Here is a 26,819-nt window from a genome sequence, read left to right on the forward strand (position 1 = left end):
CCTGTTTCACCCTAGGAGGGTGGGAGGAAGGAGTAAAATGTTCAAAGTTCCAAACAAAGCATTTCTCTTTTTAAAAAAATAATATCCATTTTTCCACAGGGGTGTAGTTCCTTTCAGCCAAAGGAAGAAAATGTTAGAAAAGGCCAGAGCAAAAAATAAGAAGCCGAAGTCTAGTGCTGGTATCTCCTCTATGCCAAACATAACCGTTGGAACCCAGGCAAGTGCAACTGTCACAAGTGGCATTTTTACAGTGCTATATGATGAGCTTACAGCCTGTTCTTAAAACAAAACTAAACAAATTAGGTTCTCTTCTTGTTATGCACAAAAGTTGTATCAATAATATGGTATTAAAATAGCATGCTTGAATTATATGACTGCAAATTGATGTGTCCTGTTAGTGTTGTTATTGTTTTAGAATTATAGAATCGTCAAATGGTTTGGGTTGGAAGGGACCTTTAAAGGTCATCTAGTCCAACCCCCCTGCACTGAGCAGGGACATCTTCAGCTAGATCAGGTTGCTCAGAGCCCCTTCCAACCTGACCTTGAATGTTTCCAGGAGTGGGGCGGCGTGTGCCAGTGTTTCACCACTCTCACTGTAAAAAATTTTCTTCCTTGTATCTAGTCTGAATCTACCCTCTTTTAGTTTAAAACCATTACCCCTTGTCCTGTTACAACAGGCCCTGCTAAGAAGTTTGTCTCCATCTTTCTTATAAGCCCCCTGTAAGTACTGAAAGGCTGCAATAAGGTCTTCCTGGAGCCTTCTCTTCTCCCAGCTCGAGAACCCCAACTCTCCAGCCTTTCTACATGATGATTTTTGTGACCCTTCTCTAGAACCGCTCCAACAGGTCCATGTCTTTCCTGTGCTGAGGGCTCCAGAGCTGGACAAAGTACTCCAGTATGAGTTTGATTATTGTTATCATACATGTGTGGTTACATTGTAAGCATACGAGTGTGATTATTGCTGCAAACATGGAGGAACGATCTGTACTCATACAAAGTACTTCTGTTTTAACTTACCTACTGATTCTGTATTTTGAGAGAAAGTAAGTATAGAAATACAGTTCTCAATAGAGCACTTAGTTTCGTAAATGATTTGGCGTTTAAGTGCCTGCAATATTGGAGCCTGGGTTTGATTTATTTGTGCAGTGGGATAGGCCTTTGATTTGAAGCCTTTACCAAAAAGGCTAATAGCTGATACGGAAGTGTAGGATTCTTCTTGTGACTAGTATTAGAACTAGTATGAGACTAAACAGCTCCTTCCCAAGAAGCACATTTCTTTTGGTTCCCAATCCATTGTAATTAGCTCTGGGATGAGCCTTTGTTACTGGATGAATTGTTCCTTTTGTGGTTGAGCGTCTAAATACTGTATATTAAACAGTTGCGCTGCTAGAGCTGTTGCTTTCAGATGTGTATTACACAACAGTCTCTTTTTTTTCCCAGCAAAGTGCATAGTACATTATGCTGACTTTCCTCTTCATGTAGTTCCATAAGTTTTCTTATTTTTTTAACTATTACATATGTCACCAAGAAAATGCATGCATATATGATTTCCCTCAGTGTAATCCATTGTTCTCCTAGAAATAAATACTTCTCTCTGTAGGTGTGTTTAAGAAATAACCCCCTCTATCATGCTGGAGCAGTTGCTTTTTCAATCAGTGCTGGAATTCCTAAAGTAGGTGTGTTAATGGAATCTGTCTGGAACATGAATGACAGCTGTCGGTTTCAACTTCGGTCACCTGAGAGCCTGAAAAACATGGAGAAAGCTAGCAAAACTACTGAGGCAAAGTGAGTGTTGAGAGCACACATGCATACACACAGAACATTGGATATCCTCTTGAATTGGTGATTGATTAAAAATTGAAGGAAGGTCAGGTTTTTATCAGTTTGAACGTTTTTCCTTCTTTATAAGATTCTAGCTTTCTTGTAAACTCTGCTAAATGTGCAGAAATACTCACTGCAGGAAAGGCATCTCTGCTGTGTGAAACCACTATGGAAATGTGAAATGTAGCAGGATTATTAAATGAAGACCTTCCTGCAGTGTTGTGTAAAGTTTCCAAGTTTTTATATTTGGTAACTTAAAGTTATGGAATTAACTGTTTTCAGCCCTTTCTTCATGGCATTGAGAGACCTGTTTCAGCCCCTCCATAGTTTGAAAAAAAATCATTGGGTTGACAATTGCCAGTTAAATGTTTCTTAAAACAGTTTTAAACTGTTTCAAGAAAAGCTTGAAAAAGTTAAGCAGTTGTAGAGTTTCAGGTTACTGTATAAAGCTAATAATTCTTCCTGTCTTCAAATGAAGCACATCTAAGGATGTTATTTTCTGTAATGTTGTGTCTACGCTCAGTTAATGTTATATAGCTAATCCCTGATTAAGAAGCGTAGCACCGTTCCCGACGTTGAATGCATGGCCTTGTCAGTTCGGATGGTTGTTCTCAAGTAAGGAGTTATTTCATTTCATACTAGTTTTGTTTTTGTTAAAAAAAAGAAAAAAAACCCCAAACCAACATGTATGGGACACACTAGCACTTTGTCCATTGACACAGAAAAGATTTTACCTTTTTCTTTCATTCTAAGTAACACTTTTTATTCTAGACCTGAAAGCAAACAGGAACCAGTGAAAACTGAGATGGGTCCTCCGCCATCCCCAGCTTCCACTTGCAGTGATGCATCTTCAATAGCAAGCAGTGCGTCAATGCCGTATAGTAAGTAATGTGTAGCTCACAGTTACACAAAAACTTCTTATCTACACAAATATTTTATAAAAGGCAGTTCTATGAAGATTCTATACTAATTTCAGAATCTGATTAAAAATCCTTTTTAGTCTTTCAGTCTGAACCACAATATATGTAAAGACCCCTGTAACAGACTTTAGATGATCGGTCAGTTGTCAGTGTTAAATTTGAATGTATCAGTATAAGCAGTGAGTACTTTGATGTAAGGTGTATCAAAGAAAGAATAACACTCGGTTCTCAGAATCAAAAGGATTTTTCAGGAGGTGATCCAGTCTGATGATAAAGTTGTTGTTTATGTTTAATTGCAATGTGATAGTGAGTTTCTTTACAGCCCAGAAGTTGAACTTTTTTTGGAAAATTCCTTTTAAGTTGTTCTTGCACAGCTTGCCTTGCAGGTGAACTTCAGTCATAAAGCAGTAGCTGGTCATCTATTACATAAAATGTCTACACCCAGACATTCTTTACTAACATACACAAGTAGTGAGAGAAGTTTTACAGCATAAGTTGTACTTAAAACCTAGATTTAGTCTGTGTTACAATTGATGTAACTGACCTCTTAAGCTTTTTTCTCAATTTAAACCCATGCACTTATAAAGGGCTAATTACAATGACATCGTTAGAAGAAATTTCTTCTAATTGTTCACTGCTGCAGTTTTAAGAAGCATTCACCTAGAGAATCAGATGGCCTCATTCAGTGACTTAAAATCTCATGTGCTCAGATCTTCAGTACTACTTTATTGTAGTAGAGTCTTTTCCTACTGATTTCTTCTGTTTTGCAGTTTCCAACTGTAATTTTTCACTGACTGTAGCTTTGCTTTGGATTTTGAACTACTGTTGGAAATTAACTTTATGTTACCTTAGCAGTTCTCTGCTTCTTACTTGAAATATGTTGATAATATTAAATTTTACTATATAAACTCAATTCAGGAGATAAAGGTTCTTATCAGCGTTAATTTAGTCATGTTAAGTATTTCAATTTGATCTTGAGTGTACTACAATTACTGTTCGCACAATGTCTTTGCAGCAAATCTAACTGTACTGCAATTGCTGTTAGCCCAAATAGCTGTTCTCTGCCCCATTTGCTACTATTCCAGATGTTTACCAAAAACCACACGTAGTGGACAAGCAGGCTTTTTGCAAGGGTGATACAAAGCACTGTAGCAGGGCTTGTTACATACAGCACGAGTATCTGAGCCCTGCCGAAACAATTTCTTGTATTCTAATTATTTGCTTAAATGTCCTTACAAATAGCTTTGTTATCTGATAGGCTTTGTTGGTGCTAATTGGATAGAAAAACATGAAAGTGGTGTGGTAAACCGTTAGGTACCTCTGACTTCAGCTGGTTTTAAAGTCAAATTCTTGTTAACCTCTTGTTAATTTCTAGATTTGAGCATTGGTACTCTTTTTTTTTTGGAGAGAAGGGTTTGGTGTTTGCTGAATGTTGCATTTTGATGCTTTGTTGAAATATTTCAACTCTTGTCATTGGTAATTCCTTTTTTTGTCTCAGAGCGACGACGATCTACTCCTGCCCCTAAAGAGGTCTAGATTTAAGCATTGGTACTCTTTTTTTTGGAGAGAAGGGTTTGGTGTTTGCTGAATGTTGCATTTTGATGCTTTGTTGAAATATTTCAACTCTTGTCATTGGTAATTCCTTTTTTTGTCTCAGAGCGACGACGATCTACTCCTGCCCCTAAAGAGGAGGAGAAAGTGAATGAAGAGCAGTGGTCCCTGAGGGAAGTTGTGTTTGTGGAAGACGTTAAGAATGTTCCTGTTGGCAAGGTTTGTCTAAAATACACTTCCCACCGTCTTTGGAGAGGGAGAAGAAAAGGTTTTTTAAGCTGACTGTTAAAGTAATTGTAGTTTTGGGGGTGCTTGAGAATGTTTCTGACTAGCATGACTTTTGTTACATTTTTATTTGTCCATAACACAATGACAGTAATAGACTGAATGTGTTGTGAATAAAGCATGCTGAATCTTAAAAAATAACATTCTGGTACTTTGAGTTTTGAAACAGAGTATTAAGAAAAGCAGAAGTGATTTTATCTAAAACATTATTTTTGGTGACTTTAACAGTAGCACCCACATGTCCAGTGAGACTGTGAAGAGTTGCATGTGTTGATAGTAAGGGTAAAGGAGATAATAACTGTGCTGATCTTTCACTTGTTTCAGTTTATCAATTCATTTTTTTCTTCCATTAAAAAGAAAGATCTGATCTTATTATTCTGTAGTTCATAATGCTCTAAGAAGGTATTTTGCTTTTGGAAAAAACAATCTTTAATCTTTCATTTTGTTGCTTGCTTTTTTCATTTGTTTGTTTCAGTTCTTGTAATTTAATAAGGCAGACATTATATATGTAGTTCTGTAAGATGCTTGTTCTAATTGATGAAACTTTTGCAATAGCAATATGAACAGTTTAAGTACATTAGTTTTGTGAGCTGAAGTGTCTAAATCCTTTAAGCTCTTGCATTTTATTTTTGTTAATGCGTTTTTCAATTAATTCAGACTTAGATAATTTCAATTAAAGAGGAATGATTTTTTTTTTTTTTTTTTTTTTTGGTCAGGGACGTTTTAGATAAAGTTGACTACGTCTAGATCTTTAACATTTCTTCATAAGCACTTCCTGCGTAGAAACTATTGAGAAATTAGGGTCTAATCAAGATTGATGGTTGCTTGTATCTAGCTTTCATCAAGACTGAGAGCATACCAAGATCTTATTTCTATGCAAAATTAAAACCATTGTCTGTCCTTCCTCCTGCCCCCCTCCCTCTTACCTTTGTTTTCCTTTTGAGAAAATTATTGTCTCAGCTGGAAACTTAAAGGGCCTGTTGTGTGGCGATAGCGTAAGATGTTTCTATATCCAGGAAACCTGTGTTGGCAGTTCTGATTAGGTATGCGTGGCAGCAATTCTTCAGAGAGGCTTACAGTCTCAGAAATGACTGTGCCACCATGAGGTTGAACAACTTCCCATTTCCTTGGGGGCAGAGAAGCACACAGATGCATGAAGCGTGTCTGGATAGACTTGTCTGTATCCTTCAGTCCTAAGGGACTGCATGGAGAACTTTTTCTTTGAGTCTAAGGAATAGGTAATAAACCCATAAACCAACACTTACTGTCATCTTGAGGAATGAGTGCTAAGACTCTGCAACAGAGGCTTTAAAAATTCTTAGATGGGGCCAAAAAAAAAAAAAAAGCAGTGATTTCCTGCTTCTTGTAGTACAAGAGCTAATGGGCACTTAAAAGAAGTAAGAGGCTCAGTGTAGACGTTTTTTGTTGAATTGTTAGCTAATGTTTGGAGCTCATTTCACAAGAATAATGTTTGTTTCCGGAAGTGATTGGGTGAATTAACAAGAGAAGGGTCTATCCAGATGATTAAACTTGAAGTTGTCCTGCTGTTTCTGGCAGGTGGAAGCTGGAAAGATACCAGGGAAATTTCAGTAGGAGCTTCTCTAGTCAATTGTTGGTTCCTGTTGGATGTAGGATGCTGATCTGATTCAGGATGCCTATGAAGTCATTAAGAAATCAAAGTTTTTAAGAGTTTGGTAAAGTTAGCAAAAGAGCAAGGGTAATGACCAAGAGCTGTAGAATTTGATCACTGTAATTTTATCACATTGCAAACTTTTTTCTTTTCCTCATAAAGGTCTGGTTTATTTTGAAACAAATCCACCTAAACAGTCTCTGTTCAAAGCTTGTGGTAAAACTCTGATGTGTTTTGCTTGTAGGTGCTAAAAGTGGATGGTGCTTATGTTGCTGTGAAATTTCCAGGCACCTCCAGTAATGCAAACTGTCAGAGCAGTTCTAATTCAGATCCTGATCCTTCTTCTCTTCTCCAAGACTGCAGGCTGCTCAGAATAGATGAACTGCAGGTATGCCTTTGTGAAAGGTTGAGAAAATCAACAGTATTTTGAAATGTCAGCACTGTGTGCTTAATTCCATCTTTAAAATTTTATGTATGTTTTCAGGTTGTAAAAACTGGTGGAACTCCAAAAGTTCCTGACTGTTTTCAGAGGACACCTAAAAAGCTGTGTATTCCTGAAAAAACGGAGATCTTAGCAGTAAATGTAGATTCAAAAGGTAAGCAGGACTTATCCTGTAAGATACTCTGTTGGTTCCTTTATTACCTTTCTTCCTAGTGGAAAACAACTACTGTCAAACTAACATAACCAGTTGTTTCCATTGATATTAGTAAGTCCTTAAAAGTGTATTAGTTAGGAGTTCTTTTAGTGGATGTCATCAGTAACAGATATTAACTTTTTTCTTCGTGTATCTTTGAAAGGAGTGCATGCTGTTCTGAAAACTGGGAACTGGGTTCGGTACTGCATATTTGACCTTGCCACAGGAAAGGCTGAACAGGAAAATAATTTCCCTACTAGCAGCATTGCATTCCTGGGTCAGAATGAGAGAAGTGTTGCTATTTTTACAGCTGGACAGGTTTGTGGTTTTGTATCTCAATCATTTAACCTCACTGCACTGCACTTCTGTCATCTTTGAATGGGATGGTACAGCCTTTTGCAAGGCTTTTCCAAAGACTGGCAAAGAGTAGTTCTTCAGATGGGTTATGAAAGACTTGTTGCTACAATTAATATTTTGAAGGCACAAGGGGAATAGCAATCTAACTCACTTAAGCACTTTTAATAATCTTATTCACATTCTACCTTGAATAAAAGGTAAAAAGAGGAAAAAAAACTTGACTAGTTCCTGTGTTAGTGTAAACTTGTTATCTAGCTATATTTTGGAATTCGGTCAGACCAAAATCCACTCTTGAGAAAAAATTGAAATGTTAACAAAAAAAACCTGTACTTGATACTAAAAATTATATACTGGGCTTTTGTGCAACTCTTCCTACTGTCCAGTGTTAAGTATCCTGTTTTATCTGATGATACAGCTTGATAACAACTGTGCGGGCATTCATGAGGAGGGCTGAGAAAAAATACCAAAGCTGTTTTAGTAACTTCCCCAAACACGATATACTTTGCTTATGATAGTTGAAGGAACCATTTTTGGTAAAATAACTAAATTTGTATGGTTTATTTCAATATATTCAACTTTCTTTGGAGCATTTAAGTAAGCTAAAAATATAGGTACTGTATGTTTCATTGTTAAATGTTTCATAATGAATGTCATAAAGAAGATGCTTTTAATAGTGTTGGCTATGTTAAGCGTGTTTCAGGCATTTGAGAAAGGGAATCTGATATCTTCTGCTGCGCCACTTGTAACGATAGGAGACAATGGCATAAATTAAAATTTTAGGAAAACTGTTTTCATTGTTGGCAGTCAAGCAGAACTGGACTTTCTGGGAAGGATAATATTTATAAATTGTGGACATTTAATGTTAAAACTTTTTTCCCCAAATGTAGGAATCTCCTATTATTCTTAGAGATGGAAATGGTACAATCTACCCAATGGCAAAAGATTGTATGGGTGGGATACGAGACCCTGACTGGCTTGATCTTCCACCTATTAGTAGTCTTGGAATGGGTGTTCATTCCTTAACAAATCTTCCTGCTAACTCAACCATCAAAAAGAAAGCTGCTATTATTATTATGGCTGTTGAGGTAAAATATTTTCTTTACTACAGAATTATGTGCTTTTTTTCTCTTTTATAAAGGTATGCTTAAAGCAACTCCATGTTTAGATAGGCAGCTTTTATTTCCACTATTTAAAAGAAACTAATTTCAGCAGAAGAGTCTCTTCGAAACTTGAACACATGAACAAATTTATGTGAAAGATGCATTTTTTGGGAGTACATGGCTCCTGTATCAGGCTTTTAACTAATAGTATTTTTTTTTTGTTACTTTTAAAACTGTTGCCTTTTTTTGTATACTACCTATATACAATTGTATTTGTTTGTGGATGCACAGTTTTTCTGAGAGATCCAAGAACTTGTGAATTCAGAACTTTTTTTTTTACCTTTTTTTATTTTTTTTTTTAACTTTCTTTTTAAACCCTCTGTTTGGACCACACATTAGGAAATTACAGGGGTCAAGTGATGATTTTTTTTACTTGAATTGCCTGTAGAGTTTTGTACTCTTCTGTGATGCTATATGAATAGTTCTGCTGTGAATTTTTTACCATGCATGTAGAGACCTGTCAGTGATTTGGTGAGGTTTAGTTTGCTCTGCTGTGTGCTGTGCTGCCACCAGGAGGTATTGTGTACCTGTTAGACTGAGTTTGCTTTCACAGTGGAGTATTCAACCACTGTGGAAAAGCTTGTTTTATATGGGGTGAGCCTCCCAGACCTTCAACAGCTTCTGTTTGTCCATTTCTCAGCATGTATATCACTTGTTTAGAACAAATATGTAAGAGCTACTTAATGTAGACCCCTTAGTTTTTTCTGTTGTACCACTTTTCCCGTGCTACATGTAGCTGTGAAGTAGAAATAATCTATTTTAAGAACCCAGCTGTGAAGCCAAAGGCATACTTTTGTGAGCCTGGTAGCTTCTGGGGCTTAAGCCTGTCCTTTCCTTTAACTTGTCTGTGCCTGAATGCATGCTGCTTTCTGTTTTTAACAGTGCTATAATTGAGATTCTGCATATTCTCAACAGTTCCTGCACTTCCAGCGAACGTCCTAGGTTTAGACCTTTCTATTAATTTCAGAAATGGAAAACTAGAAGTACTTAGGAAACTTGTATATCTGCATTTTGTATTTTAAAGTATTAAAATATTTTATTCTTTTGAGTACAGAAACAAACGTTAATGCAGCACATTCTCCGATGTGACTACGAGGCTTGCAGACAATACCTGATGAATCTTGAGCAAGCAGTCGTCTTGGATCAGAATCCACAAGTGCTGCAGACATTCCTTGGCCATAGATGTGATGGAAACCGTAATATTCTGCATGCTTGTGTGTCTGTGTGCTTTCCAACCAGCAACAAAGAAACTAAAGAGGAAGAGGGTGAGCTCAACTATGTCATGAAAATAATTTGAAAATAAACTTTTTGTGCATTTTCAAGAAATAAAGGCTGCATTCTTCCTACAAGGGTATCTTAAAATTTAGCACCTAAAATGTGTCCTAGCCTTTCAAAGGTGCTGAGACAAGATTTTTAATTGCTCTCATAAGGATGTATAAGAATTCAATAGTTGAGAATACTGAGTTGTTCTTATTGATTGTAAAAGACAAACTTTTCACATCTGTGCACTAATTTTAGATGAAAACAAATATTTTCCCACTTTTATATCACTAATATCCCCATTATATCACTAGTAAACTTCTAAGAGAAATGGTACGTAATATTTTTCAGGTGTTATAACATATGTTAATTCCTCTGATAAGACATGCTCCTTGCAGTTGACATGTATTAAGAAATGTGAGATAATGGCTTTCTGTTAATGCCAGTTACTGACACCATTTAAAAATGTCTATTAAGTACAGTTATGTAAAAAGTGTATTAACAGAACAAGGTTGCTAAGTCAAGCACTCAAAAATTAGGAAATGCCAGAATGAAGTTTACCCCTGTGCTATACATGGGTATGCATTGTGAAATAGTCTTTAATTACACCGTCATACTATTTTTTCCACAGGACTACCTCATTCAGTGCACAAGATGGACGGTGCTCACCGAATGGGTAGCTATTCAATATTTCTTTTTATCCTCATCATTCAGTGTGTGGCCCCATTCCTTACTTATTGCACACCATACAAACCCTGCACTGAATAATGAATGAACTTCCTTGTGAGATTTTTGTATGGTGTTGTCATTGAATTTTAGTCATTTATAGACCTTAATTGTTCCTCACATCCCTATTTATAAAATGGGGGTAATGCTGCAGCTTTCTCATCTCTTGAAGGTATTATAGCTTGAAGTTTTTCTGTATTCAAAGCTATTAACTAATTTTGAGGGTTCTATTTGAGAAGCCTAGGGCCTGATCTCACTTTTTTGAGTAGGTGTTATTTCAAAGCACTTCATTTTAGAGCTGTATTAATAGTAGTTTTAGATGTTCTGTGAATGTTTAATTATTTCTGTGAGTCAGGCACCTTCTAGGTGTCCAGAAAGGTGTAAAATGTATCATGATCATCTGTAAAAACTTGTTCAACCAAGTTCTCTGTGCTGTTAGATGTGGCAGAAATAGGTTCCAGTTCTCCAGGGTGATGTTCCGTGGCATTAAACACAAGACAGTGCTTCCCCCTTCCTTTGCCAAGCTGTTGCTGCCTTACTCCACACCTTCCAAATGTCACAGCAAACAAGGCATAAACAGCTTGCTCATCGTGCAACCCTTCATCTTCAGTTTGTCGTCCATCCTGTGCACTGATTGAGGCAGGGGTCTTGTTGGGAGGGGAGGGGGAGCAAAAGCCCTAAACAAAAAAACAACCCAAAACAAATGAACAAAACCCAGCTGTGTAACTGAAGATTGTTTTGCTATAAGCACCCAAGGAAGCTGAAATAAGGATGCATGGGCAAACTTAATCTGACTTCTCCTGATTTGAGTGCTTGTCTTTGCAACCTTGACACTTTTTTCAGTAACTTCATTTGGATGTAATTTAACTTTCTGAAAAATGAAAAACTTGAACCTGATGGACTTCTAACACCCCTCTGCCTCTCTCTATCCCCTCACAAAAATAGTTTTAAAAGAGGATTCATACCTGTAGATTACAATCCCATTCACCTTCCACTGTAGCTTACTTTCTGTTCATCATCTGGAAGGCAGTGCTGACTGATGTTACTGTCTGTACATTATACAGCCGTCTGTTAAACTGTAAATGAAGTTTGATTTAGGAGTAAAGGCTTCAATTCCAGACTTCAGATATGATGTTCCTTAACAATTACAGAACACACTGCCCCTTCCCAGCTAGTGTCTGCCTGAGATCCTTCGCTCTTCTTCATATAAATGTCTCCTTAAATGCCAGAAAGGGAATATTCTTGGTTCCTGTCCCTAGTTTTGTCATAGCTCCTGTAGCATTGCATAAGGGAACTGCAGGAAAAGTGGCCCCAGACCTGCAAAGCTGGGGGAAGGCTGCTCTGTTTCTCTGTGATTTGGTATCACAGTCCTCAGTCTTCCCAATAGAAAGGATCTTAGGAAAGGTCAGGTGCAAAAGAAATGTCCAAAGCATGTGAAATCATCAAAGAGTTATGATCCTAAGTGTCAGATGACTTCATTGAACACCTGCAAACAGACCTTTTCCTAGGGAATTGGGAAAGATTTCATCAGACAACACAACAGTAAATCACTCTTAGAGCCAGGGCATTTACACTTGATGGGTCTCCAAAAATAAATACTAACTTAGTAAGCAGAACAGTGACCGTTCAGATAGGGTTTACTGTGGGGCCAAGGACAGGTGAGATCTGTTGCAGAGAACCTTTGTATTGCTTGGTATTGCTTGGGGGATCACTCTCAAGAGCTGTGACCCCTTGTGTGAAGGGTCCAGAAGTGCTATGTGATGGGGTAAGAGATGTGTTAAGAGAACTGGTGGATTGTAGAAAGGAGTACAGTAGAAATATGATTGCAATTCATTTACCACTACAGATCAACTAGGGGCACCAGCATAATGTTATGCTAAGTGCTTGATAGTTGTCTGGTCTGGGTAATAGGTGATTTTTGTCTAAGAAACCTACACATGCTTGAGAAAAAACAAAACTGAAGATCTTTGCTACTTCAGGTACTGGTGAATAGAGATCTAAAGAATAAACATACTATAAAAGCTGAAAAACACCATCAAAGGTAAAGTTATTAATAGGCACAGTCTTGTTTAAAAAAAAGGGGGGGGAATTATGCAGGTCTTAGTACTGTCAGTAGAGAAAATATGAGTGCAGAAGATGGTGCACTGTCAGTTTGAAAAGCTTTTGAATGAGCACTAGTGAGCACTAGCCATAGCACCTGGAGAAGTATCCTGAAAGAGTCACTTTAATGAGGTTTTTTTTTTTTCCTTTTTAATAAATACACCTTTTCCTTCTAGTTTGTACCAAAAAAATGTTGCTCCCTCTGTTGAAAGGAGAATTGTCCCTCTCCTGGCCTGTATCATGCTGAAAGTGGTTTTTCTTTCAGTTCTTTTTGGATCCCTGGCTGTAGTGATTCATAATTTGCTACGTAGTGACTCCACAATCTTTAATTGTCAGTAGCTCTTAAAGAAGCAGTGACTGTTATGCTGTGCAAACCTTGTACAACTGGCTTTACTGCTTTATCTGTATATTTATCTTGCAGATAAATACATTTGCAATACGTCTTTGATTCAGGTGTCTGCTTCAAGTTGTACTGTAACTATACAACTAGACTTTTTTTTTTATGCTCTGTATAGCACTTGGCACAATTCGGTCCTTGTTATAATTTAGGACCTTTAGGTGTTATGGTGCTTACAGTTTTAGATGTTAGAAGAAATGCTTACTCTTTCTGATGTAAACTGATTGTGCTAGCTTGTTATAACACAGTTTTCCTAAGTATGCTCATAAGTAGAGTGTGTATCTTACAAGCCCACAGCTTGGCATTGTTGTTCATAGCTGCTCATTGAGACGTGTGGCATTTTGTTTTGGTGTTGTTTTGTTGTTTGGGTTTTTTTTGTGGTGCTCTGGGGTTTTTTTGGTTGACATGACTTGAAGCCTTGACTCAGCAAGTATCTGGAATCAGCTATGTGACAGGTCCTTGTCTCTTGATGATACTGAAAACTGAAAGCTTGTTCTGGAAATAGGGCTCTTTGAATTTCCTTCCTGGTCAGCCTTTTAAAACCCAACCCACTCAGAATCATAGTTAAGCTTGTCCAAAATAAAAATTTGTATATGAACCTACTCTGTCCCTCTAAATCTTAAAAAAAAAAAAAACTTGCAGGGAACATTTTATGATTAGTGACATTTTATAATTTATACTCCTTCCTTAATAATCTTCCCAAGTGAAATGTTGGCACTAATACTTTTCTTAATTTTTCAGAGGCAGAGCGCTCTGAGAGGAATACATTTGCTGAAAGGCTCTCGGCTGTGGAAGCTATTGCAAATGCAATCTCCGTTGTGTCAAGTAATGGTCCAGGAAATCGGGCAGGATCATCAAGCAGCAGAAGGTAAACTGACTAACGGTTTCTTCTTGCTTTCTGTATGCTAATTTCAGTGTTAATTACCAGTCTTTTATTAATTATTTCCTTCAGTCTAGTTTAAGAATCAGCTCTATTGCCGGTTTAAAGTCAGATTTCCCTTCTTCAAGCACCAAACTAGACCTCTAGTGGTTGGTTTTTTTTGAAGCCTTTTCTGATGTGAGAGCTAATTCTGTTTTCTGGGGTTGGGGCATGGTCCCCTCAGTTGCAAAGTGGAAATGCTCCTCCTTGTGAGGAAAGGGAATTTGAGGATAAGCTCTTGTGTTCTTTACCAAGGAGAATTAAGTATCACAGAAATACTGTGCTAGCAGCCAGGCTTGTTCTTTTAAGAGAATTCCAGTGGGAGGTGGTCACTTACACAGATAAATAGTACTGAGATAAACATAACACCAGTGGGGAAGAACTGGAGTTGATTCATTTTTATCCTGAGCAATCATTGTTATAGTGGGAATCTTTTGTATCGAGGTGGCTCTGATGGATAGCTTTTTGTCCCTGACACAATCCTAATTTCTGATGACATTTATGAGGTTCTTTCCATGATGGTAACTGAGTGGTGCTCGCGTCCAGGAAATTTGAAGGTATCTGTACTGAGTTCTGGGCAGTTCAGAGCACTGCGGATGAGGGCAGAGTATAATTTTTTTATTTAGCTCTGTAGTCAAAGCTATTAACATGAAGTGGTGTTTTTATCCTTCCCAAGCTACAGTCCTCATCACTGTGACCTTTTTGATATGGGAGATAAGGGTAAGGGTTGAAGCTTCCCTCCCACATTCTGTAGGAGACTTTACTCTTACGAGGAGGTTCATTTAAAAAAAAAAACAAACAACAACAAAAAACCCCCCAAAACCCCAAACAAACAAATTTATGTTTGTACCTCTTTGCATCACACTGGATTGTGTGGTTTCTACCCTTATTCCTGCCACTTTTCCCTCTAGGAAGATGATGGGTAACTTCTTCACATTATTTACTCACTGTCTTCAGTAAAGTAGTAGCTTCGTGTTAAATAATTTTAAACAAGTAACTCCTTTCAAATTTTTTTTTTCAAGACCCATTTTTATTCTTTCATTAACCTCTTCTTGCAGTTAAGATTGTAAAAAACAGCAGCAACAAGAGCAAATCCCCGCACAAGCTTAACACGCCTGGCAATGAGTTTGGGGTAAAAGGAATGTCAAGTAGTGGTAATAACGCCCATCAGCTGCTGCCCCCTGCAAGAGGCAGTGCTGTGGTGACTAGGGATGCGTTCTGGGCTTGAATCTGTCTTGATATATTGCTGGCTGACTCTTCCTCCAAGGCCATTATATTCTGCTGCAACAAAATGGAATACAGGAAGGGAAAATACCTCTTTGCTCATTCTTCCCTATGCTGAAGAAAAATGGACATAAGAAGAGTTTGGTTTCGTCTTTTTCAGTGTGGAATCCTGCTTTAAAATGTTCTAATTATCAATGAAAATGAGATAGTGTCTTTACCTTGGTTTTGTATTCAGTTTGAGATTAAGAGAAATGATGAGAAGATCCTTGAGAGCTGCTGGATTGGGCAGACATGAAGCTGGTGCTTCATCAAGTGATCATCAGGACCCGGTTTCTCCACCAATAGCTCCTCCCAGCTGGGTTCCAGATCCTCCTGCAATGGACCCAGGTAAGTCTGTTCATGCTCGCATTAGTCTGTAGAATGAGAGATTTAATAAAGGAACCGGTGGCTTATAAGGTGAATCACTTAAATTTTGTCATGAGACTAAAATGCCTAATGTCATTGAGGCAGCAAGCCGTGCTTCATGACTTTACTGAAGACCTAAAAGCTGTTTTTAATTCCAGTATGTGTCTTTCTAACACTGGTGTCAAGCTTCTGTGAAGTGCATTTTGTAATGTGGAGTTACATTACTAATCTAAGAGCGTGGCTGTTGGTAGGAAAGAGTACCAATTAAATATAGAAAACCTGCAGTGTGCTAGACATTGCAGAAAGAGCATGTTGTTAGGGATGTTTTTATGTATTGATATACATCCTGCTATTCTGTTTACTGAAAGATGGTGACATTGATTTTATCCTGGCCCCCGCTGTGGGATCTCTTACCACAGCAGCGACTGGCACCAGCCAAGGACCTAGCACCTCCACAATACCAGGTGAGGACATGCTGCTTATCTGATTATGCTTTAGAAGGAAAAATGATCTCAAAAGCTGTCTTTGCTTGCACAGACTTCCTGCGTATGAAAATGCCTCTTAGCAGATGAAGAGTGGATTGAAGCAGGATTTCACAAGTGTGCAGAAAGTACATGGAAGCCCCGTGCTGTGTTTTATGTAAAAACTATTTTTACCTGGGGAATGAAAAATATGTAAAAATATGGTAATCAGTATGAAATTGGGATTACTATCTGTATTTCAGAATGTAATTTGGAACTGAAATTTGTAGTACTTCAGTGAAACGTTGCTGAAGCTGGCAAACCACTGAATATTCAAGCTATTGATTAATTACCCCAGTGAAACATTGAACTATTTGCTTTTAATAGGTAGTCAGTTTTTGAGGAAAAACTGTTTCTCTGCAATTTTTGTTTCTCATTCCAGGTCCTTCTTCTGAACCATCTGTCGTGGAATCAAAGGATCGGAAGGCAAACGCTCACTTCATACTGAAATTACTGTGTGATAGTGTTGTTTTACAACCTTATCTTCGGGAATTACTATCAGCCAAGTAAGGATTTTCATATGAATTCTCACTATCCTTTATCATGTTTTATCACCTGAAATTTATTACATAGAAGCCTTTTAAAAGAGGTTATTTAAAGGCACATAAGCTAAAATGGGGAGTGCTAGAATATTGGCTGCGTTTGTGTCCTGCCATGCCTTAAAGTTGGGTCTGTTTCACAGAAGTAAAACGAATAAAAATGTGCTTATTCATTCTGTGGTTTTTCTGTTTATTTTCATGTATTTGTTTTCTACCTCTCCTGTTATGACAAAAAATTTGTGTGTTTTAACTTATTTGTTGTTTTTTTTTTTTTTCTGTAGGGATGCAAGAGGCATGACACCATTTATGTCGGCAGTTAGTGGCCGGGCATATCCTGCTGCAATTACAATTCTAGAAACTGCACAGAAAATTGCTAAAGGTACACCAGTTTGAGTAATTATTAGCGTGTGGCTTCCTTTTAAAGTTTGGCATGTGTGCAGATTCATTATTAACAGTGCTTTTTTGTGTGTGTGTGACATTATATGTGCTTGATCAACTGGTGATGGTGGTAAACACCTCTTTCCAAAACATCGTATATTGCTGCATGTTTTGGAAATCTTGCTATTATGGAGAATCTTCCTCTTCTGTAGTGTGTATATTACGATAGATTCCTATGAATATTTTTGCTTTTGTTTACTTTATAGTCTTTTCAGCATTTCATTGCTTTACAAACAGCAGTGGATTAAGGTACCGTTTTTCAGTAGCACAAAGTTATCACCTGGGACTTCTTTCTTTGAATTGGAAAAAGAAGATAGGATAAAGCAGTACACTAAGCTAGATCCTGTTCTTGAAAAGACTTCTATACAAATACATGTCTTGTGACTCTCTTTTGATATTGGTGTTTAATTATTTAGGAGAAATATGTGAAGTTGAACTTAAAGAGAAATTTAAGTAGCTTAGAACTGTGGTGTGATGAGTCTAGAAGACTGAGTGTATTCCTTGTAAGAATATTGCCCATGAATTATTTTTTCATCCTTCAAAATAGTGATCCACTGAATTGATTAGAATATCCGGGAATTTAAAACTGGGGAAGAGTTAGTGGTTGTATTTTTCAGTCTGGATTTTGCAGCAGCTTCTATAAGAAATACCTGTCATGTGACAAGCTTTCTCAAAAAACTGTGACAGAGATTTTATTAAAGCTTTTCATTCTCTATGGGATTTTGTAATGGCAAACATCGTGTCAAGTATGGGTCTGTTGGTGGTTTTTATTTTTGAGGGGTTGCTTTTAATGCTGGTATTGTTCTTTCAGCTGAAGCAACTTCAAGTGAAAAAGAAGATGATGTGTTTATGGGAATGGTTTGTCCTTCTGGTACAAATCCAGATGACTCTCCTTTGTATGTTTTGTGTTGTAATGATACATGCAGTTTCACATGGACTGGTGCAGAACATATTAACCAAGTAAGGCTTTTTTTTTCCTTTTTGAGTAAGTAGGGACATGTTTCGACAATGTGTTGTGTTAGCCTACTAATCTGTTAGTCTATTTATTTTATTAAAGTTGCATTGTTTTAATTACTGTAACTTTTAAGTCTGGTATAGTTATTGCCTCCCCTAGTTGCTTTGTATTCTTAAAGCTGGCTGTGTTGCTCAGTATAGGGCTGTTTATGGGTGTGGTTTTTCCCCTCTGGCTAGCTTTGGCAAAAATCTTTGTGGAAACAGCTCTTTGAAAACACTGAATATTCTGACTAGCAACAAAGCGTCACTTTCTAGAATTGACTTACTTGTAAGTGAAGGCATCAGTTTGAACAAGTGCAATTTTTTTGTAACCTGAAATGCTGTGAGATTGCAAGTGCTGTAGGGAGAAACCTATGTGTAATATTTTTGGTAATATTTTTTTTTAGGATATATTTGAATGCCGAACATGTGGCCTGTTGGAATCTCTTTGTTGTTGCACGGAATGTGCAAGGGTCTGTCACAAAGGACATGACTGCAAGTAAGTATTGTGTTCTGTTTCTTATGGTTAAATCAATATTTTTGTGGTTTCATTTGTTTACTGATAGTTAGTAGGTTTTTTCCCTTGGTTAAGGTGTTCAGACATCTTTTTTTCCTTCTGCTCTGTAAGATTTATTTTATGAGTCTGAATTGAAAGAGTACCCTGAAGCAGTCTTGTACTTTTCACTTTGTAGAATTTAAAGTAAATGAGTAAGTCTGACACTCTCAAAGTGCTTAATATACTAAGAATAATATATCTGAATAATATATCTAAATGATACCATATTTTCATTTTGAGAGCCTCCAGGAGTTTTCTGAAGCCAGTGAATCCTGATAGATCATTCGTGTAAACTTTCAGAAACAATTGTAGTATATTAATATCTAAGATCAACTGTAATAAAGGGAAAAGTGAGGAAGCAGGCAAATGAAGAGTCAAAGATGTCTCTGCTCAACCTGGCCAAAGCTTTGATGCTGCAGATGTTTTATTCCACTGTTAAAGAGTGTAAATGCTACAGCATTCATATCCTACCCATAATAACCTAACAGATACAATTACAAAGAAATTTTCAGCATTGTAACAATTACTGAGATTTTGCTGCATGTCGTGAGGATTTCCAACTTTACTTTCTTGCCTGGAGGCTATTTTGGGGAAGAATACCTGGTCTTGGTTTTACTAAAGCACTGTGAAGAGCTCTGTAGTGAAACTGCCCTCCTAAATGAGTGTAGGGAATCCCAAGTGTTGCCACATATAAACTCTCCATTTCTCTTCTAAGCTACATTTTGGCATCTTGCTAGTACAATAAACAAAAAACTCTAGCAGGAGTCTTAATGTGTACACTAACACCCTCAGCCTGTGTAGAAAATATTTGCTATATTGCTGAACAGTTTTGCAGCTCATCTTTGGTATTTCTCGTAGGCTCAAACGAACATCTCCAACAGCCTACTGTGATTGCTGGGAAAAGTGCAAGTGTAAAACACTAATTGCTGGACAAAAGTCTGCTCGTCTGGATCTCCTTTACCGCCTGCTTACCACCACAAATCTTGTTACCATGCCAAATAGCAGGCAAGTTTGTATTTGCAATGTCTATGACAGAATAATTTTTTATTCTTTTTAAATGTGGTGTGTCTTATCTCCACTAATCAATTTTTCATCACAGGGGAGAACATCTTCTGCTGTTTTTGGTACAGACAGTTGCTAGGCAAACTGTGGAACACTGCCAGTACAGACCACCTAGAATTAGGGAAGATCGTAATCGTAAAACTGCAAATCCTGAAGGTAAGAACTGTTTCAGTGAAATAAATGTCAAATTCCATACTTCACTACCTCTTTCTTATGTTGCTTTTTTGTCTTTTTAGATTCTGATATGCCTGATCATGATTTAGAACCTCCTCGCTTTGCCCAGCTTGCTTTGGAACGTGTTTTGCAAGACTGGAATGCACTGAAGTCCATGATCATGTTTGGCTCCCAGGAAAACAAAGACCCGTGTGTATTTACAAATAATTGTCAATGTAAAGTTTGATCTGATACTGGAGACCTACTGACTTATATAAAATTTATTTCCTTTCTTTTTGTTTTTTCCAAGTCTTAGTGCAAGCAGTAGGATAGGTCACCTTCTGCCTGAAGAGCAAGTTTACCTTAATCAGCAAAGTGGAACTATTCGCTTGGACTGTTTTACACACTGCCTTATTGTCAAGTGCACAGCCGACATTTTGGTAAGTACACTTAGTCATGCTTTACGTAGATTTTCTGAATAATGTGATATTATAGTGTATCACAGGTAATGCACTTGGAGGCTAATTTGAAAATAACTTCACGTTAGTTATGCTTTTGTGAATTTATACTGTTATGACTGCGGTCTCCCTTTCAATCTGTTTTGTTTCATGCTTCTAAATTACACACCATTATTGGGTTGTAATGACCTGTTTCTACAGCTCTTAGATACTTTGCTGGGTACTCTGGTAAAGGAATTACAAAACAAGTATACACCAGGACGCAGAGAAGAAGCTATTGCTGTTACAATGAGATTCCTGCGTTCTGTGGCAAGAGTGTTTGTCATTCTTAGTGTAGAAATGGCTTCCTCCAAAAAGAAAAAGTAAGTGGTGGGGGGTGTGTGTGTGTTGGTTGTGGTATTTTTGGGTTTTTTTAATTTAAATATTTCTTCTCTTCATAAATGAGTTGGTATAAATCAACAGTAGGCAGAAACATCTGAATTAATTTGCGGTCTGTGTGGAAAGGTAGAAACCTCAAGACTGCACAGTAGCTGCTGGTATGTTGTGTAGCTTTTTAATACAATGCTTGTTGAACTTGTGGTCATACTGAAACTTTCTGTTTAAAATTCTAGTATTTTTGAAAGTAGGGGTTTTTAACATGTTAATCAAAATTGCAATCTATGGTTGTTTGTTAGTAATAGGTTTAGATACCCAGCCTTAGTCTCGAGTTATTGAACGATAAATGTTTTTAACTGACTTGAATAGCTGTGCATATTGTTACTATACACATACAAGTGTGTGTATCTGTTAAAGATAATTGTCTTGACATTTTGAAACAAAAAAATGATACTGCCATGATTTTATTTTTTTAAAAAAGACACATTTGACCTTTTATATTTCCATATTTTTTTTCCCCTAGCAATTTTATTCCACAGCCAATTGGAAAATGTAAACGTGTATTCCAGGCATTATTGCCCTATGCTGTTGAAGAGTTGTGCAATGTAGCAGAATCTCTCATTATTCCAGTCAGGATGGGAATTGCACGTCCTACGGCACCCTTTACTCTTGCTAGCACTAGTATAGATGCCATGCAGGGAAGCGAAGAACTGTTTTCTGTGGAGCCTCTGCCACCCAGACCATCATCTGACCAGTCTAGCAGGTAAAACTTGCTAAAGCTCACTATTTGTTCTTTTCAAAGACTTGTTAGAGGTGGTTTTGTTTGGGGTTTTTGTTGGCTTTTCATTAACAAAAATACAGTGAGGCTTCCTACTGTGGCCAAGCATTTTGGAAGTAATTTCCTACTGCAGATTTCTACAATAATTTAGGTTCAGTGATGTCCAAAGGTTCAAATCTACTTTTTTTTTTTTTTTTTTTTTTAAAGTTCTAGTCAATCTCAGTCATCCTACATCATACGGAATCCTCAGCAAAGACGAATCAGCCAGTCCCAGCCAGTTCGTGGAAGGGATGAAGAACAAGATGATATCGTTTCAGCGGATGTGGAAGAGGTCAGGGTTTGGTGGTTTTTTTTGTTGTTTTTTTTTTTTTTTGTTGTTGTTGTTTTCTTCTCAGTATGGCACATGCTTTAATGTCTGAATCAGAAATCCATGCATGAAGACATCATTTGCAAAAGATACTGAGTAGTACTTCATTAACTCCTACTGTGCCATAAGCATTTTGTTTTAAGAGTTTTGTAATTGTTGTTTTGTATTCAGCAATAGTCATTTCAGAGTATGCTAAGTGTCTTGCATTTGACAGAATTATGGTATGATTTAGAATACTAATAAATGCATCTGTAATTTTCTTTCTATAGAATCTTATGCTATACTATAACTCCCTGTTAAAACACTTCTAAAGTCTTTCAGCATATGGGTGCTATTATGTGGGCTCTCTTAGAGAACTAGAGGGTCTTTTACCAGGATGGTAGCTCTTCAATATTTAGCAACTAATTCTAGGTTTTATAGTCAGTTTTACCCTTTCAGCATTGAAATCTAATGTCCAGGGCTGTGTTTTATTTGTGGGCCTGATTTTTTTTCCCACAACACTGTGGACCATACGTCCATGTACAATTATGGTGGCTGTAGGTTAATTTTCTCCTTGTGTCAATTCGGTTGTAAGGTCATCTTTTCATAGATGTGTTTTTTTGTTCTTAGTTTTTAAAATCAAATTTTGCACTGAGCTTTTGAAAATATGTAGATTATCTCTGGCGTGGAGGATATTCTAGCATAAAATGATAATGCTTGTTCCAGGTTGAGGTGGTTGAGGGGGTAGCTGGTGAAGAAGACCATCATGATGAACAGGAAGAACATGGTGAAGAAAATGCTGAAGCAGAAGGTCAACATGATGAGCATGATGAAGATGGTACGTGTAATGTACATCATGTGCATTACTGCTTGGGTGACTGACTGCCTTGTGTTTCTGGTCAGCCCATTTACAGTACAGGAGATCTGTTTATTCACTTGCTGAGTATTCAGAACATTTAATTCTCAAAACTTAAACTTCAATAGAATTTGGGGCTTTGGGCGGGGGGGGGGGGTGGGTTGGTTGGGGTTTTTTTTGGGGTTGTTTGGTTGGGGTTTTGTTTGTTTGGTGGGTTTTGTTGGTGTCTTTTTTTTTTAAGTTTTCAGGTATTCCTTAGATACTTGTTTGAACCAGCATATGGTTGATTGTCCTAATACATGTACATGAAGAGTGGTGGAGTCTTTTCACTTGAGTGACTAGTTCTGAAGTCTTAATTTTAAGGATTTTAATTTTATTTTTCAGTGTGTGTGTGTTGAAAGTATATGTGCAGTACAGAGAGACAGGGCCAGGGGTTGCTAATAGCTGGAAAATAAGAAAATATGCTCCAAGCGTTGCTGCATGTTTGTACTGCTTTTACGACCTCTCCCTGCATATCCATTAACTTCTGCTGTAGTAAGAGGCTCTGGGTTTTGTTTAATGTGTCTTATGAGAGTCATGACAGTCATTCTATTTTTTTTTTCCTCTTTCTAAACATGAGATGTTTTTTATGTTGTTTTTGTAGGCAGCGATATGGAGTTAGATTTGCTAGCTGCTGCTGAAACAGAAAGTGACAGTGAGAGTAACCACAGTAATCAGGACAATGCTAGTGGGCGCAGAAGTGTTGTCACTGCAGCTACTGCTGGGTCAGAAGCAGGTACGCCACATCATCTTGTGTTTAATCTAGCTGTTAAATTTAGGTATTAGGATTAAGCTGTACAAGAAAAAGAATTGCTTTGACTGAGTATAGCTTTAACAAGGGCAGAACTGGCTTCACCTGAAAAATCTTACTCTTTGCTTTTGGATCTGGACTGCATCCAGCTCTCCAGAGGTACACTGGAGAAACTACTTCACAAATAGATTGGACAGAGTGAGAATTACATGTTTATGACACTTTAACATATACCTTTCCCTTGTAATCTTACTTTTATTTTTTTCTCTTCACCCAGCTTCTTTCCTCTCACCTCTGCTTTCCCCACATGTCATGTTTTTCCTTTGCCTGTAAGGTACTATGCAGACTTTTTGGACAAGGAGATGCCCTAAGATGTGGCCTATCTCTTTTGCTCTTTTGGAGCTTCTGCTTCTGTTAGCCATAGATTACATAGCACTCTTGTGAAGTAAAATTAAGTGTTTTCACTGATTTTTAGTGTAGAAGTTAGATGTGGTTTAAAAAACCCCACAAATCCTGACCATCATTTTAAGGCTTTTTGAAAGCAATGGTTCTGCTCTCCAGTTTGGAAGCATAGTTTTTAAAATTCATTGCCTGGGGGCAGAATCAGTGAAGAATTTTTAAATCAAATTAATTTCTCAATTTATCTTTTGAAATGTAAGTCATCTTACTGCTTTTTTCATAAAACCTATGGAAAATTAGCAGTATGTTATAAGGGCAATTTATTCAAGATTTTCAGTAGTGGTACTTGACCCTCTTTAGTACATGTAGTTTCTTATGGAAAAAGTTTACAACGCTGACATGATACAGATATATGTGCACACAAGTGCAATTGTCTATTACTTTTTTTTGCTTATTTTCCTTAATAGGAGCTAGCAGTGTTCCAGCATTTTTTTCTGAAGATGACTCTCAATCAAATGATTCCAGTGACTCTGATAGCAGCAGCAGTCAGAGCGATGACATAGAGCAGGAGACTTTCATGCTTGATGAGCCTCTGGAACGAACCACAAACAGCTCACATGCCAATGGTGCTGCCCAAGCTCCCCGTTCCATGCAGTGGGCTGTACGTAGTACCCAAAACCAGAGAACTGCTAGCACTGCTCCTTCTAGTACGTCAGCCCCAGCAGGCAAGTCTGGAGTAAAATGCATGTGTGAATGTCAGTTATCTCTGGCTTTGTTCCTTCCTCTGATTTTGTTTGTTCTCTTGAGGATGAAATGTTATCTGTTTGTCTTAGAAGGACAGTGCTGACCTATCTTGACTGTTCCAGTTCTGGTTTTGAATTTAAAAAGAGGATCTGTTCTAGTTCTTAAGAAGATACGAGTATGCTTACTGTAGCTAATAAGTTTTTGCTAGTTCCAGTTGTGGTGTCAGTAATATTTACAAGTTTATTTCTAGAAATGTTCATGATATCCATCAATACAGAAAAGATGTAGCAAAGGTTAAATAAATTCATTAATGTCATACTTTCTTTTCTGTTTAGCAAGTTCAGCAATTTACATTGATCCATCAAACCTGCGTCGGAGTGGTACCATCAGTACGAGTGCTGCTGCAGCAGCCGCAGCACTTGAAGCCAGCAATGCAAGCAGCTATTTAACATCTGCAAGCAGTTTAGCAAGAGCATACAGTATTGTGATACGGCAGATATCTGACCTGATGGGTCTGATTCCCAAGTACAATCATTTAGTATACTCCCAGATCCCAGCTGCAGTGAAGCTGACTTATCAAGATGCAGTTAACTTGCAGGTAAGACTATTGGAATCCCTGTAGAGAAACATAGTTTCAGTACAGTTGGGTTTTTTAGGTAAAATCATAGAATGTTGATGTTGAAAGTGACCTCTGAAGATTGTCTAGTCCAAATTCCCTGCACAGTCAACTGGAGAAGGCTGCTCAGGACTGTGTCCAGTTAGGTTTTGAATGTCTCCAAGGATGGAGACTCCACAGCTGCTCTGGGCAGCCAGTTAAGTGTTTGATAACTATCATAGTAAAAAAGCTTTTTCTTGAGTTTAAATGGACTTTCCAAGTATTTCAGTTTGTGCTTATCGCCTCTTGTCCATTCTCTGGATATCACTGAGAAGAGTCTGGCTCTGTATACTTTATACCTTTTCATCAGGTGTTTATACAAACGATAAAATCCTCCGGAGTTTGTTTCTTGAGTCTGAACTCTCCCAGCTCTCTCACCCTCTCCTTGTATGAGGTAGTGTAGGTTGAAGTAGCTGTTGGTACTAATTCGATTACATTGTTCATATCTCGTATATATATATTATTTTAAAATAGGAATTAAAGTTGTTTTGGTTTTTTCAACTAAGTCTGACTGGCATCTAATGAATAGTTATGTCAGGATTTAATGCTTTGGAGATACTAGTAATTTCTGCTAGAGACCTTTTGTGCTGTTCTTTTTGAGCTGAACTATTGAGTCTGTAAAAGAAGAAAGTTAGTAAGGGCCAAATAATTAAATGAGATAAAAGATTTGTACAGGTTTATGTACTGTTCACTGTCCCTTCTTTCAGGGTCGTGATCATTCCTTTGCCTGTTATATGCAAATTTTTGGTACAGTGCTCTTGACTGTCGATTTTTGAAAGTATGTGTAAAGTGCGTCTTTAGGGAAAATAGGTGAAAGGGAAGACTGGTATTTGGCATCTATGGAAAGACGTTTCAGAGCCTAACAACAACACAGGAGGAATTTCAGTGTGTTCCGAAAGTGTATATCAACTTGTATGGAGTGAAATAATCTGTACTGAATGTAGTACAAAATTAACTGTCAGAATAATACCCCTGCTTTGAAGAGCCCAAGAAATGAAGTGATGCTGTTTTCTCTTAGTAGTACTGTGTGCTGGGATGTCAAAGCCAGACGACAATATATTTACTTGTAATGGAGCCACAAAGTATTTTTATAGCTCTTGTTTTCACAGTGCAGTGGAAGAAAAAGGCTTCTGGTCTGGGAGAGGGAGATTCCAAAGATAATTTGGGATCAAACACTGGGTAAATATGCAGGGAGAGAAATAAGAGAACAGTGTTATTATGGAGGAGGCTGAAATCAGTTTCTGTTCACGAGGTTTTTAATGGGAAGATACTGTCTCTGCTGAGTAGAGGTGTTTTGCAGAGGTTATGTTTTTGCCAGATAAGTGCGCAGATGAGGAGAGCCGTCCAGCTGAGGCAGCAAGAGATTTGTATCAGGATGTGAAAGCTTGACAGTGGAGGTTTCATTTGGATACAGAAACGGGGCTGAGACAGCATTTGGTTAGTTTAGTGGATACAAGAACATATGAAGTGGGAGGGATGTTTCTGAAGACCAGAATGTAGAGGAATGAAGCAAGCAGACTGATGTGGGATAAAAAAACCCAACAGGTCAATGGAGTTAGCAAATGGCAAGAAAAGCAGGCTCCAGAGACAGTATTGAGAACAGGTGAGGAAAAGACTAGACCAGGAGAAGTTTTACCTGGGAGATGCTGGTTGGTCATAAGGTGAGGCGTGGAAGAGTTGCCCAAAAGGGAGAGAGGGATGGTGAGAATGCTTTATGGACACCAAGGTATTAACCCTCTAGGAAGGCTTTGCAGAGGGATCTGGAC

General features: G+C 37.6%; 1 protein-coding gene across 1 annotated transcript; it reads left to right on the forward strand.

The window, feature by feature from the left end:
* Window positions 1-99: 99 nt before the first annotated feature.
* LOC104460722 (E3 ubiquitin-protein ligase UBR5) lies at window positions 100-24,996 on the forward strand (the record flags this gene model as incomplete). The annotated part of the gene is made up of 27 exons (XM_010074632.1): window positions 100-217; window positions 1,601-1,785; window positions 2,593-2,702; window positions 4,399-4,511; window positions 6,452-6,595; window positions 6,692-6,803; window positions 7,006-7,160; window positions 8,087-8,284; window positions 9,414-9,624; window positions 13,584-13,710; window positions 15,221-15,372; window positions 15,759-15,854; window positions 16,294-16,417; window positions 16,732-16,829; window positions 17,700-17,848; window positions 18,289-18,380; window positions 19,296-19,442; window positions 19,537-19,655; window positions 19,736-19,862; window positions 19,963-20,092; window positions 20,312-20,472; window positions 21,009-21,248; window positions 21,471-21,594; window positions 22,336-22,447; window positions 23,109-23,240; window positions 24,122-24,379; window positions 24,734-24,996. Coding segments are annotated over 27 exons (3,997 nt in total), but the record flags the coding sequence as incomplete, so codon positions are not given.
* Window positions 24,997-26,819: the final 1,823 nt, after the last annotated feature.

This window comes from Pterocles gutturalis, unplaced genomic scaffold (genome assembly GCF_000699245.1).
Source record: "Pterocles gutturalis isolate BGI_N339 unplaced genomic scaffold, ASM69924v1 scaffold31122, whole genome shotgun sequence".
In the NCBI taxonomy this organism is placed as follows: Eukaryota; Metazoa; Chordata; class Aves; order Pterocliformes; family Pteroclidae; genus Pterocles; species Pterocles gutturalis.